Source organism: Myotis brandtii, unplaced genomic scaffold (genome assembly GCF_000412655.1).
Source record: "Myotis brandtii unplaced genomic scaffold, ASM41265v1 scaffold618, whole genome shotgun sequence".
NCBI lineage: Eukaryota > Metazoa > Chordata > Mammalia > Chiroptera > Vespertilionidae > Myotis > Myotis brandtii.
In genome coordinates, this window is record NW_005370354.1 from 1,264,910 (window position 1) to 1,279,995 (window position 15,086).

The 15,086-nt window shown below is 39.0% G+C and overlaps 1 protein-coding gene across 8 annotated transcripts in view; it reads left to right on the forward strand.

Annotated features, from left to right (window-relative positions):
- Positions 1–15,086, forward strand: part of SLC24A2 (solute carrier family 24 (sodium/potassium/calcium exchanger), member 2) — a 222,100-nt gene that overhangs the window by 116,619 nt on the left and 90,395 nt on the right. For 6 of the 8 annotated variants that reach the window (XM_005879946.2, XM_005879940.2, XM_005879943.2 and 3 more), the window contains one exon: positions 13,394–13,432. The exons of the other annotated variants lie outside the window; for them this stretch is intronic. In XM_005879946.2, coding sequence (XP_005880008.1) covers positions 13,394–13,432 — 39 coding nt within the window. The remainder of the gene's footprint in view (positions 1–13,393; positions 13,433–15,086) is intronic. 8 annotated transcript variants of the gene reach the window in all.

Here is a 15,086-nt window from a genome sequence, read left to right on the forward strand (position 1 = left end):
GGGGGATAAGACACATACCTTAATCAATAAAGAAAAAATGAAAAAAATGAAAAAAAATAAATACTACCAATTCTGTCTAGTTAATTTTATGATAATAACATTCTGGGATGTTACTCCATAAATATAGGTATTTTTGTCCATTTGGGTCACATATTTATCCCTAGAACCTAGAAGAATACCTGGTATATATAAGAGTCCAGTAAATATTATCAAATAAATATTAAGTGACTAAATGAATTGCCCTTATTCAAAACTTGCTATTCAGCCTTCCTGTTGATGCTTCAGACACAATAAATGTGGTTATTTCATGTTTTGAGTTGTTCTCTCCCTGAAACAAAGAAACAGCCTTAGTCCTTCAAGTGACAGAAATAAATTGAAGACTGTGCACATGTGCTTCCAAATAAACTAAATATAGACCAGGATCACATGACACCGTGATAAATGGGACCAGCAGAGGACCCCACTCTTCCGAACTACTGCTGAGCTATAAACTCCTTAATATAAGTCAATTTGTTACAGGAATAAACTAGTTTGCAGTGTTACTTGAACCTATGCCATTGTGAAGATCATAAAAAGTGCCTCCTTGACCTTCAAGAGACAAAAATAATAATGAAAATCTGTGACAATTGTAGATGAGTCTAAATAATAATCCTAAAAGAGACAAAAGACAAGAAAATAACTATGCTTTCTCTATTCCCAGGCCAACTTTTTGTACCATATGAAATCTGTCACTCTTCATTCACAGCAATCGCTTGGCAACTATTATGTGGTCCCCAATGAAAGTCAGAACTCATAAATAGTTCTTAATATACATAAACGGTTTTTACTGTATTTGCAGTTCTAATGCCTCAGTCTCTTTCACATAGTCCACTGCAAGGCAATTCCACTTCTTTGCTTCCCCAACAATGAAACAGGCTCTGGGGCCCAGCGGTCGGAGTTTCTATCCCAGCTCTGCAACTTATTGGCTATGTGGCCGCGGACAAATTGTCCAACCTCCATCAGCCTCAGGGTCCTCATGCATTAAAGGCGGTCGAGGTGGTTATAATACCTACTGTTGTGAGAACTCAATAAAATGTTATATGTGAAACATTTGGTACATACCAGGTACTGAACTTTTAATAAATATTATCCATTATTACTGGAATCTACTTTATTTGTGGCAAATTATTCTGTGGTGTGTCCACAGACCACAGAATTATAAGCAACATATAGCAAAGGGCACCAAATATTTGAATAATGGCAATTCATTCTTCACTTAACAATACTTATAATATTTACCCAGCATTTGTTGGACTTTTTTTGTAAATTTCAGATCATCTTAGACATTTTTCTTTTTTTAATATATTTTTATTGATTTCAGAGAGGAAGAGAAAGGGGGAGAGAGATAGAAACATCAATGATGAGAGAGAATCATTGATTGGCTGCCTCCTGCACGCCCCACACTGGGGATTGAGCCTGCAACCCAGGGACATGCCCTGACTGGGAATCAAACCATGATCTCCTGGTTCATAGGTCAACGCTCAACCACTGAGCTATGCTGGCCAGGCTTAGACCCTTTTCTTAAAAAAAAAAAAAAAAAGGTAAGGCAATCCAGAATTAATATGTGAGTGCATCTGGGGTTCTTTACTGGTCACGGGACACCACTAACAGATTGTATTTGATTGGCATGTCAAAATGGTTCATTGGCAATTGTGAGAATTGCTCAAACGGTACCACAGAGTATATTAGCAACATCTGGACTATTCGGGCGGTGAGAGATGCCAGTGGTAGTTGGGTTGTTAATTCCTAAATTAAGTGACTTAACCAGGTGCTTAGTATCCTGAGTACAGAAACAGCCGGAGGCACTTCCTGCTCTCTCCCTCCATTTATAAAATGGGGATTACTGTCTTCTATGTACCTACTTCATAAGAAAGATGAAAATAGGGGTTCTCAGGAGGTGGATCTAAATAATCATCATGACTGCCAGTTTAGCCAGTGGAGCAAGCATCAGAAGAGCTTTGGTTACTGGCACAGGAACGCACAGTTCCCGTTCTGTCTGAGTGGCCTCTCTTCCATGCCACCGGGTTGCATTTTAAGTAGCCACATTAGGGACCATAGAGGCACGAGGTGGATGCTGTTCTCGAGGATCTTCCACTATTTGAGAGGCTAGCTGGGAGAACTGGGTGCGTTATGCACCCAATACGGCTTACCAATTCTGTGAGAAACATTTAAAACTCCTTTTTATTTTTTCCATCTTTATTGATATAATTTACATATAGCATCCTGTAAGTTTGAGTTATACGGTGTGTTGGCTTGATACATTTCTGTATTGCAGAATGGTTACTACCATAGGGTTAGCTAACACCTTCATCATGCCATACATAATTACCATTTCCTTTTTGGGTGAGAACCCCTGGTGAACAGCACTCTGTAAAACTTTCTAAAGGTCTGTGCTGATGCTCCAGTGGGGTGTACTAGGAAATTATTTAAGATGTAAGAAAAAAATACTAGTATTCTCCTATGTATTTTTATTTTTAAGGAAGAAATTAGTCCATGTTTATTTAATGGTTGAGAGTAGCACATAAACTAGATAGATAAATAAGAGAGCGATAGGTGATAGACCTTCGCATTACATACATATGTTTCTTGTCCAGAATGTTTTTGGTAATGGCATGTGATCAATCAAGTTTGGAGACACTAATTATATGCAGTTGGATAGATGGCAATTTGTCAGTCATAGTCCAGTTCTGCCTCTGGAAGTCACCCTGGCCTCTTGCCTTACTGAGTATTCCCACATCATATTTCCTAACAATTTTAAAGGGATCACATCAGATACCTCATCGCATCTGTTAGAGTAGCTGCCCTCTCATGGGATCAACTTTTTTCCAAGTTTTGAGGGGACCTTACTTTACTATTTATCCAAATCATGACTTTCAACAATTACCCAACACACCCAGGTGCTCACACTGGACAATTCACAAACCACCCTGCACAGCCTGGCTTCCGGGAATCAGAGAACTCCTAGCCCACAATGCCAGCCAGCAGAAGCTGACCTCGAGACCAAGCCTATGACCCTTTCTGACCCTGATCTTTTTCTGCTCATAAGCAACATCCTACCAGGTGAAAAGTGTTGACCAGAAACCTCCAGAATTCCATGGGAGGTGAGATCCTTTGGGTTAAGGTTTAGGTTATACCTTCTCTGAGTCTCCCAGCCTCCAGAGCTTCCTGATCAAAACCAGGCCCACTGCCTTGGGTGTGGGTGAAATAGCCACCATGGGAATAGAAGAAGACAGCTCTGGTTTTTAAGAGGCTACCATTCATTGGTGCCAGCAACTGGAAAACAGAATCGCTTTATTCTTAAGCAATATGTGTGGAGCCTTTACTATGTGGCACCTGCTGTGGTAAGCACAAGTAATCCAGTGGAGAACAAAAACAGACATGGAGCTCACCTTCATGGGACTGATTCTAAAAGGGAAAATATTTTTAAAAAACAAAACAAAAAACAGGCCCACTGAGGGATATGAGATACGAAATGCTGACCTAGCATTGCCAATCCTATATGCTGACAATGCTGATTCATGGGACAAGGACAGCATCAGAAGCCAAGGCAGGAAATGTAATCTGTTGTATATTTCCTCCTCCCTCAGTGGCCAACCTAGGACTATCCTCTAGTGTCCTGTACAAATCACCTCTCCCCATCCTAATCAGTGGAATGTTCCTACTTCCCATTTAAACCACTGTGCTCTCTTTAGTCCAGCTCATAACCTTGAACCTACTTCTGTCATATAATTTGACATTATTCTCCCTTGTGGCTCCTAATAGTAAAAATAATGATAATAGAGCAAATACATATGCTTACTAAGTACTAAACATTGGTCTAAGCACTTTATATGTATTAACTTTTTTAATCCTCACAACAACCCTCTGAATTAGTTACAATTATCATCACCATTTTACACATGAGAAAAAATAAAGCATAGAGAGATTAAGTAACTTTTCAGAAAAGTCACATAGCTAATAAGTGACAAAAATAAGGAAATGAACCCAAGCAGTCTGGGCCTGAATTTTATGTTCTTAAACTATATGACATCACTTCTTGTGCTACATTACTTCTTCTAAACTATTTAGAAGGCAAAATGTTGTTTCTTAACTGTCTCTAGGCAATTTCACTGCCATTCCCTCCATTTGGGGGCATATCTATTATTCTGAATTTTTTTCCTACTATCCCAAATATTTCAAGGTCCTGGGAATTATTCAAATAAATAATCAAAATGCATTGCTTCCAAAATATGAGCTTCCATTACCAGAGTTTTTACTTAAAAAGCATTTGACAAAATCCAGCATTCACATATGATAAAAACTCTCAGCAAAGTGGGAATAGAGGGAACATATCTCAACATAATAAAGGCCATATATGACAAACCCATAGCTAACACCATGATCAAAGGGGGAAAATTAATAGTGTTTCCCTTAATATGAGGAACAAGACAGGTATGTCCACTTTCACCATTCTTTTTCCACATAGTACTGGAAGTTCTGGCCACAACAATCAGACAAGAAGAAGAAGTAAAAGGCATCCAAATTGGAAAGGGGGAAGTAAAACTGTCATTATTTGCAGATGACATGATACTGTATATAGAGAACCCTAAAATTCCACCAAAAAACTACTAGAACAGATAAATGAATTCAGTAAAGTAGCAGAATCCTTTATAATAAAAGCCTAATATGCTAAGTGTCCAGTTGTCTGGTCATCCGTTCAACCAAAGTATAATATGCTAATGATATGCTAAGACCACTCAACCGCTCACTATGATGTGCACTGACCACCAGGGGGCAGACAGTCGACTGGTCGCCCAGTCACTATGACATGCACTGGCCACCAGGGGGCAGATGCTCCAACTGGTAGGTTAGCTTGCTGCTGGGGTCCCGCTGATCAGGACTGAGCGAGATGGGCCGGACATGCCCTGGAGCCCTCTCGTGGTCCCTTCCCAGCTGGCCAACCTCCAGTGTCCCTCCCTGGCCCCAATCATGCACTGGTGGGTTCCCTTGGCCTGGCCTGCACCCTCTTGCAATCGGGGATCCCTTGGGGGATGTCAGAGAGCCAGTTTCAGCCCGATCCTGCAGGCCAGGCCAAGGGACCCCGGTGCATGAATTCGTGCACCAAGCCTCTAGTACAAAATAAATATCCAGAAATCAGTTGCATTTTTATGCATCAATAATGAACTATCAGAAAGGGAAACTAATAAAACAATCCCATTTACAGTTGCCACAAAATATAACAATAAAATGCCTAGGTATCAATGTAAGCATGCTAATGTGTCTCTTGAACCGGTGTGGAGGGGTGTTTCTCTCTGGGCTGCCAGTCTCGGCACTTCATCAATGTCTGAGTTCCTTACTTTCCTACAGGACAGTGATATTGGGATAATTACCTGGCAACCAGTGGTGAAGGTAAACGTACTTTGAATTTAAATCTCAGGATTGTTTTTCTTGAGGAATTTATTTAACCCCAGCCCCCTTAATATTTCAGGGATTATGTTAAGACACAGTAAAGAGAGGGAGAGGGAGATGATTTTTGTGTCTGGTTAAGAGGTTCTAGAGTTTCTTTCCTTTTAGATTCCAGATTTCAGCCTTTATCTTGTCTTCCCATAGGCATTAAGGTCTGTTGATCTTTAACCAGGAGAGCGATGTCGAATGATTTTGTTTATTACAGGTAAATATATTGAAAGAAAAAGGAGACATTATTTCATACTTCTTGCTAATTTTTGAAATAGAAGTCAGTGATTCAAATCATTCCTCATCCACCTTTTCTAAATTCTAAGACATTAAAATGAATGTCAATTAAATTTTGGATTAATATTTAATCACTGGCATCTATGTTTTGGATCACAATTATGACAAAATAATTATACTTTTAAATTTGTTTTACAGGCCTTATATGCTTCTGGGTCCTTGGCACAGTGAATTTAGACACATCTCGCAGGACTTAGTGAGAGGTTATGGTAGTGGACGGTTATGGTTGTTGCTTGACTGTTGAGCCAAATTGCTTGTCTGTCTCTATCTGTTGCCAAGGCACTGGCCAGAAAAACCACCCCTTACTTTATACACTGGTATCGGCATATGAAATCTTCCCAGTGACCCGTTTGATTATGTGATTTGCAGGTGGGCAATTACCAGCCAGAGTAAACCAGGAGCCATGTGGCTATGATGCAGCTAAATGGTGCAGTATTTGCTTAATGTTTATGTATGAGAAGTGAGAGTGGAAGCCTGTATGAGGGGTAAGGCTCTGTACAAATTTACATCAAAACTATACTTAGTAGTCAAGGAAATTATTTCTCAATCAGTGTCTTTCAAGGGTCAAAGGAAGTGAGACGATTTAAGAATTTGTGAATGATTTATGGCATTAAAAATGCTTTCTAAATGGGCTGTATGTTTTATTACATGAGAGATGAGGCATTTTCAAAACATAGCAAATAGATAGCAAAATTCACATATAGAATTGGGGTTTCCACCAGGGAGAACAACAGATATTAATGGCAACATCTGTTATTAATTATTGATCAATTAATGATTTGCCATAATTATGGAAGGACATAATTATGGAAGAACAGTTTAAATTATATAAAGAGCTGAATTATACAATTCTTTTTTATGCAAAAACATATCTCACTTATGCCCTGGCCTGGTGGATGTCCTGCTTTCATGATGAAGAGGAGGTCTGTGTTGCACACCAGAGCCCCAACTTGAGACCCTTCGCGATGCATTTTATGAATTCTTTTAAATATTCCTTGAGAATTACTGGGTATGCTATGGATTAGTCTTTTTTTACTTTTTTTTACTTTTAATTTCTTTATTGATTAAGGTATTACATATGTGTCCTTATCCCCCCCATGACCCCCCCTCATGCCCTCACCCCCTGTTGTCTGTGTCCATTGATTAGCCTTATATGCATGCATACAAGTCCTTTGGTTGATCTCTCCCCCTTACCCCCACCCTCCCCTATCTTCCATCCGAGGTTTGACGTTCTGATCGATAATTCTCTGTCTCTGGATCTGCTTTCATCAGTTTATATTATTCATTATATTCCATAAATGAGTGAGATCATGTGATATTTATCTTTCTCTGACTGGCTTGTTTCACTTAGCATAATGCTCTCCAGTTCCATCCATGCTGTTGCAAATGGCAAGAGTTCCTTCTTTTTTACCGCAGCGTAGTATTCCATTGTGTAGATGTACCACAGTTTTTTAATCCACTGTCTGCTGATGGGCACTTAGGCTATTTCCAAATCTTAGCTATGGTGAATTGTGCTGCCATGATCATAGGGGTGCATATATCCTTTCTGATTGGTGTTTCTAGTTTCTTGGACTTTGAGCATGTTTTCATATGTCTCTTGGCTTTCTGAATGTCCTCTTTTGAAAGGTGTCTATTTAGATCCTTTGCCCATTTTTTGATTGGATTGTTTATCTTCTTTTTGTTAAGTTGTATGAGTTCCCTATAAATTTTGGAGATTAGGCCCTTATCAGATATGACGTTGGCAAATATGTTTTCCCACGCAGTGGGTTTTCTTGTTGTTTTGTTGATGGTTTCTTTTGCTGTGCAGAAGCTTTTTATTTTGATGTAGTCCCATTTGTTCATTTTCTCTTTAGTTTCAACTGCCCTAGGAGCTGTATCAGTGAAGAAATTGCTTTGGCATATGTCTGAGATTTTGTTGCCTTTGGATTCTTCTAGAATTTTTATGGTTTCCTGTCGTACATTTAAGTCCTTTATCCATTTTGAGTTTATTTTTGTGTATGGTGTAAGTTGGTGGTCTAGTTTCATTTTCTTGCATGTATCTGTCCAATTTTCCCAGCACCATTTATTGAAGAGACTGTCTTGACTCCATTGTATGTTCTTGCCTCCTTTGTCAAATATTAATTGAGCGTATTGGTTGGGGCTGATTTCTGGGCTCTCTATTCTATTCCATTGATCTATATGTCTGTTCTTGTGCCAGTACCAGGCAGTTTTGAGAACAGTGGCTTTGTAATACAGCTTGATATCTGGTATTGAGATCCCACCTACTTTGTTCTTTCTCAGGATTGCTGCAGCTATTCGGGGTCTTTTTTTATTCCAGATGAATTTTTGGAGAGTTCGTTCTAGATCTGTGAAGTATGCCGTTGGTATTTTAATGGGAAGTGCGTTGAATTTATAGATTGCTTTGGGTAGTATGGACATTTTAATGATGTTGATTCTACCAATCCATGAACACGGTATGTTCTTCCATCTGTTTATGTCTTCCTCTATCTCTTTTTTCAATGTCCTGTAGTTTTCTGAGTAGAGGTCTTTTACCTCTTTAGTTAAGTTTATTCCTAGGTAGCTTAATTTTTTTGGTGCGATGGTAAATGGGATTGTTTTTATAATCTCTCTTTCTGAAAGTTCACTATTGGTGTATAGAAATGCCTCAGATTTCTTGGGGTTAATTTTGTATCCTGCTACATTGCCAAATTCATGTATTAAGTCTAGTAGTTTTTTGATGGAGTCTCTAGGGTTTTGTATGTATAATATCATGTCGTCTGCAAATAAGGACAGTTTTACTTCCTCTTTTCCAATTTGGATGCCTTTTATTTCTTCTTCTTGTCTAATTGCAATGGCTAATACTTCCAGTACTATGTTGAACAGGAGTGGTGAGAGTGGGCATCCCTGTCTTGTTCCTGTTTTTAGGGGAAATGGTGTTAGTTTTTGTCCATTGAGTATGATGTTGGCTGTGGGTTTGTCATATATGGCTTTTATTATGTTGAGGTATGATCCTTCTATTCCCACCTTGCTGAGAGTTTTTATCAAAAATGGGTGTTGGATTTTGTCGAATGCTTTTTCTGCATCAATTGATATGACCATGTGGTTTTTTTCTTTCAATTTGTTTATGTGATGTATTACGTTTATTGATTTACGGATGTTGTACCATCCTTGCATTCCTGGGATAAATCCTACTTGGTCATGGTGTATGATCTTTCTGATGTACTGTTGGATCCGATTTGCTAAGATTTTGTTGAGGATTTTGGCATCTATGTTCATGAGGGATATTGGCCTGTAATTCTCTTTCATTGTGTTGTCTTTACCTGGTTTTGGTATTAGGGTGATGCTGGCTTCATAGAATGAGCTTGGAAGTGTTCCTTCCTCCTGAATTTTTTGTAGTAGTCTGAGGAGGATAGGTTTTAGTTCTTCCTTGAAAGTTTGGTAAAACTCCCCTGAGAAGCCATCTGGTCCTGGGCTTTTGTTTGCTGGGAGCTTTTTGATGACTGCTTCAATTTCTTCCATAGTTATTGGCCTATTGAGGTTTTTAGATTCTTCCTGATTGAGTTTTGGAATGTTGTATTTTCCTAGGAATTTGTCCATTTCCTCCAGGTTGTCTAGTTTGTTGGAGTAGAGTTGTTCATAGTATTTTTTAACAATCATTTGTATTTCTGTGGGGTCTGTTGTTATTTCGCCTCTATCGTTTCTGATTTGGTTTATTTGGGTCCTCTCTCTTTGCTTTTTGGTGAGCCTGGCTAGAGGTTTGTCGATCTTGTTTATCCTTTCAAAGAACCAGCTCTTGGTTTCATTGATTTTCTGTATTGTTTTTTTGGTCTCTATGTCATTTATTTCTGCTCTAATCTTTATTATCTCCTTCCTTCTGCTCACTCTGGGGTTTTCTTGTTGCTCTCTTTCTAATTCTTTGAGTTGTAGAGTTAGATGATTTACTACCATTTTTTCTTGTTTTTTGAGGTAGGCCTGTATAGCTATAAACTTCCCTCTCAAGACTGCTTTCATTGTGCCCCATAGATTTTAGATTGTTGTGTTTTTATTGTCATTAGTTTCCAGGATGTTTTTAATTTCTTCTTTGATCTCTTTGGTAACCCAATCCTTGTATAATAGCATGCTATTCAGCTTCCAAGAGTTTTAATTTTTTGGATTGTTTTTATTGTAGTTTATTTCTAATATTATGCCATTGTGGTCTGAGAAGATGGTTGGTATGATTTCAATCTTCTTGAATTTGGGGAGACTTTGCTTGTGACCCAATATGTGGTCTATTTTTGAAAATGTCCCATGTGCACTTGAGAAGAACGTATATTCCGTGGCGGGGTGAAGTGTTCTGAAGATGTCTATTAAGTCCATCTGATCTAGTGAGTCATTTAGGATTGCTGTTTCTTTGCTGATTGTTTGTCTAGAGGACTTATCCAGTGATGTCAGTGGTGTATTAAAGTCCCCTACTATGATTGTATTGTTGTCGATCTCTCCTTTGATATCTTCCAGGAGTTTTTTTATGTATTTGGGTGCTCCTGCATTGGGTGCATATATGTTTATCAGGGTTATATCTTCTTGTTGTATTGATCCCTTTAGTATTATGAAGTGGCCTTCCTTATCTCGTTATGGCCTTCACTTTGAGGTCTATTTTGTCCGATATAAGTATTGCTACCCCAGCTTTTTTTTCATTTCCATTTGCCTGAAAGATATTTTCCATCCCTTTACTTTCAGTCTGTGTGAGTCCCTTGTTCTGAGGAGGGTCTCTTATAGACAGCTTATATATGGGTCATGTTTTTTAAGCTATGGATTAGTCTTAACAGATCTTTCCTATAGTTGGCACAACCTTTTTACTGACCACCACGAATTGGGCTTCCAAAAGTATGATGTGTTGGTGTGTTTAAAATTAAGGGGGTTACAAAGCAAAATGCATAATAAGAATACCAAGATCAAGCCTTAAAGTCACATTGTTGTTTTTTTAAGAGACTGTCTTCTGTAACACCCGAGGGGTTAGATTAAACTTGCCAGATGTTCAATGGCCCTGAAAATAAATTCATAGCACCAAGGCCAACCAAAAGCCAGGTAATTAGCTAAATAATCTAGTGGTTAGAAACTGTACGGGCTACAGACAGTTGAATTGTTTCTTTGTCACCTTCATTGTTTATATTCCAATGTAATTAAAACCCCATTAAAATTGAATTCCTAACATAATCAGCAGCCCATTGGCAGGACTGTGGGGCTGCTTCAACATGTAATTAGTGAGGCTAAGTCAGGTGAGGGTCAGGAATTATCAGTAGATGTGGGTAAGCCCCTGAAAATGAGCTAGCATATGTCACATTTCTCATCTCTTACAACGGGGCTACAGGAAAGGCAAGTGGGGGGCGGTGGGTGTTTTAATGGCCTCAGCTGCCATTTGTGTACCCAAATTTATGTTGTAACCTGATGTGTATTCATGTCTGCAAATTACGCTTGAAAGAAAAATAACAATGTCAACTGCTGCTGACATTAAACAGTGGGAGATTTTGTACAGGATTTCAGACTTTTCTCTGCACTCAGATTTTTCTTTGTAGCGTCTATGTACAAGGCATTTCTTTTCATTTATTGTATCTCATGACCCTCCTTGCTTGTGAGAGAAAAAGGAAGTCAATGGGATGGATATTTTTTTGTCCTTTCAAACCAAAAGGCAGGCTTGGATTTTTTTTTCTTTCTAGTATTTTCTTTAAATATGTTTTTTAAATGAAACTCTTAGCTGGTGATAGTTTGCTCCTATAAAGCCCACCACCCTTTTCATTCTGTTTCTTCATGATCTGTGGCATCACTTCCAGCTCATAATTATTTGTCTCCCATTTAGCCACAAGGTGTAAATTTGCTAACTGAAAAGGCGTGCTCTAACAGTTCACCTCAACGTGCGTCCAAAGGCTGAGCTGGCTGCACCGGATAATTTCCCTTGGGGATTGTTCTGTGTAATGTGGGGCCATTTGTTGAGCTGTCTGATGTGGAAGAAGAGAAAATGAAAGGGCCTGCCAGACAGAAACAGGATCATGCAGTGCCTTTGAGAGCAAAGAGGGAAATCAAAGGGCAATTTCAGGTCCACTCCAGTTCCCCAAGCATGTGCCTGGGAACTAGAGAATCGGGATTTTTTTTTATTAGTGCTTTTAGAAGAGTCACTAAGAGAAAGCCCCAAACCAGGAGGCAATGGCCAATTTAGTAATGTTCATGGGCTGTGCTCAGAAATTACCACCAAGTCAGAATACTTCTGTAGGTGCCTGGGAGTTACTAATTCTTCAAGGGTCTACAAAAATGTTTGGAACTAGAAGAAAAAAATATACATTGATATTGACTCTAAACTCCAAAAAAGTATCTACAAGATAATTAAACGTTTAATTGAATGTCTACAAAATGTTCATTATCAACTTAAGTGTTAAACGTAGTCTTCTTAAAAATGACATGGGAAAACAAATTGTGAATTGATCTTTCTTACTTTTCAAGGCTTTGAGCATGCCAATCATAAATTCAAAGAATTGCAAGTAGCCAGTAATTTGAAATGCAAAAGTATAAAAGTCCCTTTCATTTTTTTACACAAAAATGTATATTTTAGATGGAATGTGGGGGCCACTTAATGTTCTTTGTATGGTGTGTGTGGTAGGACTAAAAAAGAGAGCCTAGGGCTGCGGCAGGTTTTAGAACAGCTCTGCACCTGTCTGCTGGCCTCCAGGTGTGTGATTATTCTTGCAGATGCAGATCAGCAAAGACTGGAGCGTGGAGGACCGGGCAGGCAAGACAGGGGGAAAGGCTCGAGGTTTTTCTTGCTGTGTGCATTCACAGTTGAGGTGGAGCGACCACAGTAGTGGTCTGAGCATGAAGTTGAGGCATGTTGGTAGAACTCCATTGTTACCTTATCTGAGTTGTGTTATCTCCCAACAAATGCATAGGTCCTCACATTCTACTGTGTTTTAGTCACCTTTCCTCAACCTGACAGATATTTCCACTTTTAGCATGAACAACTTGAAAGAGTGGGGGTAGGAGAGAAGATGGATTATCTGAATTCCATGTGTGATGAGCCTAGTTTAATTCAGTGACCTTACTTGTTCAGGCTCTATTTATTCTTATTGACCACACGTGGGGCAGTGAATGCTGGCTCCCTCCAAGAGACATGGAAAATGCCACTTCCTTGTAATCTTATTCCCGGCAGTAACACTTTGGAATAATCCTTGCAGAGTTTTTTTCTGTACATATACTAAAGTATCATTATTTGTTTTCAAAATGAGATAGAAGTAAGGTTTGCTTTTTTTACTTAATATAGCTTAGATATTTTTTTCATGTCAATACATGTATGCTCACTCCATTTGTTTTAATGACCACATGGTATTCCACTTTGCGGCTGGGCCCTAGTAGATTTAACTGCCTTCTATTGCAGGGCAGTTAGGTTGCCCATTCAACTTTGATCTTTCAGGAGCATGCACCATATGCCTAAACAAACCATTATATTGGCTAGAAATATACACTCTTTGCCCCTCGTGTTGGCATAATCCTTCCCAAGGAGCAGAAAAAAAAACAACTCACAAATATTTCCCTATACTGATGATTGTTATTAAATGTGAAACCTGTATGTGCTTCATCGTTTGTTTATTTGTCTCTGTTTTTGTCTCTTTCTCTTACACAGTCATCTACAGTCAGGGACAAGGATGAACCGACTCTGCCGGTAGGAAGCAGTGGCCCTGTCTGTATGTGCCTGTGGAAGGGGGGGGGGGCAGGTATGAACAAGCGGCTCATATGCTCAACAAATCACCCTCTCTCCCTTGGAATACTACATGGTTTGATCTGCTGCTGTGTGTGTGTGCTCTGGCCTACACTTAGTGTCAACTGAATTCTGACATTCATTGACAAATTATCTCTGGGGCTGTTTCAGAAAGTCTCAGTTCTCTCTTTCATTTGGCATGAACTTTTATAGGAGTTGAAAGAGTGAGCTAGTCCCACATTACATTCCAAGGGATGTTGAGCTGATATTTGGGGACATTGTGGGGAGGCATCTAATGCTTGATGTCTGTTTTCTTTATGTATCTGCATGCACATAATTTTTGGCTGGAAATTTCTTTGGGTTCCATAAAAAGAAAAACTGCATGAGATCTATATATCCAGTATGTGCATAATGCCCAAAAGAATGCTTTCAGTTCTTTTATAGCTATAATCCTTTGCTAATGAAGATCTTCGCAGCAGAGTTCTGCCAGTTTCTCAGAATAAGAACCATAGTCATAGTGGTCATGACCGATTATTAACAACAAGCATATGTTTCAGTTCCTGTCCAATTAGCACATCACATCTTATGTGTGAAGCATGACAAGGAAATGACCTTCAGAGTTTTTGTCTTCAGCCATTAAACAGTGATTACATTTCAAATCTATTCAAAGCTCTTCACCTTGCCTCTAAAATATATTGAACCTTAACCATCTAAATCAAATAACACAATGCATTAAAAAATGTTACAGATTTTTAAGGCAGAAGGGCATAGGAATGAAGATACATACGGCCCCATTCTTCCTCCTCTAATGCTTAAAACCAAGATTTATGACACTCACTGAGAGCCCATAGGATATGCCAGATCCAGTATTGGGCTAGCGGTATAGACCCAGACTCTTCCCTTGAGGAGCCCATGATCTGACTCATCACTGAGACACCAGTAATCCCCTCTGATTCTTCTCCAAACCCTGTAGAGCTGGGAACATAATTTCTAGTATAATATCAATTATAATAAAATCAGACTAAGAAATTCAGACATTTCCGTGTACTTCATAGTGACATTTTACCCATACTTCAAGCTTACTATAGGTTTAATGTTTGCATCCAAACATACAGATTATGATTGTTAATAAGTATTCTTCAGAGTAAGGCTCCATGGGCAATAGTTCAGAAACTGTCCAAGTTTACCAAGTTAACCTGATTTTTTTAAGGTTAGTAGTCTAATGTGTATCTTAAAACTCAAAAGATGCTTTGGTCTGGGATGTAGCACTTTCCAAAGTATTTGACCATGGAGTCTCTTATGGGACTTTTCTTGGGACGTACCCTGTGGATCCGGAGTTCAACGGAACATTTTGGAAAACCCTGCGTTGTAGAGGATTGGAAGGCAGTGGGAAACCGTAATTTATTTTAACCAGACCCCAGAAAAATCTCATGTCAAGAATTTGGATCAAAAGTTCAATAAGAAATTCCTTTCCGCACATTGTGCTGCCCTCTCTTAAATCTCTATCTGTGAAGCTTGGTCTCTGGAGCGTTGTCCCTTGTGTTAACCAACACAAAATCAATCCAAGAAGGAGAGCACAGTTCCTAATCAGGATAAAAGTTGGTTGCAATCCACTATT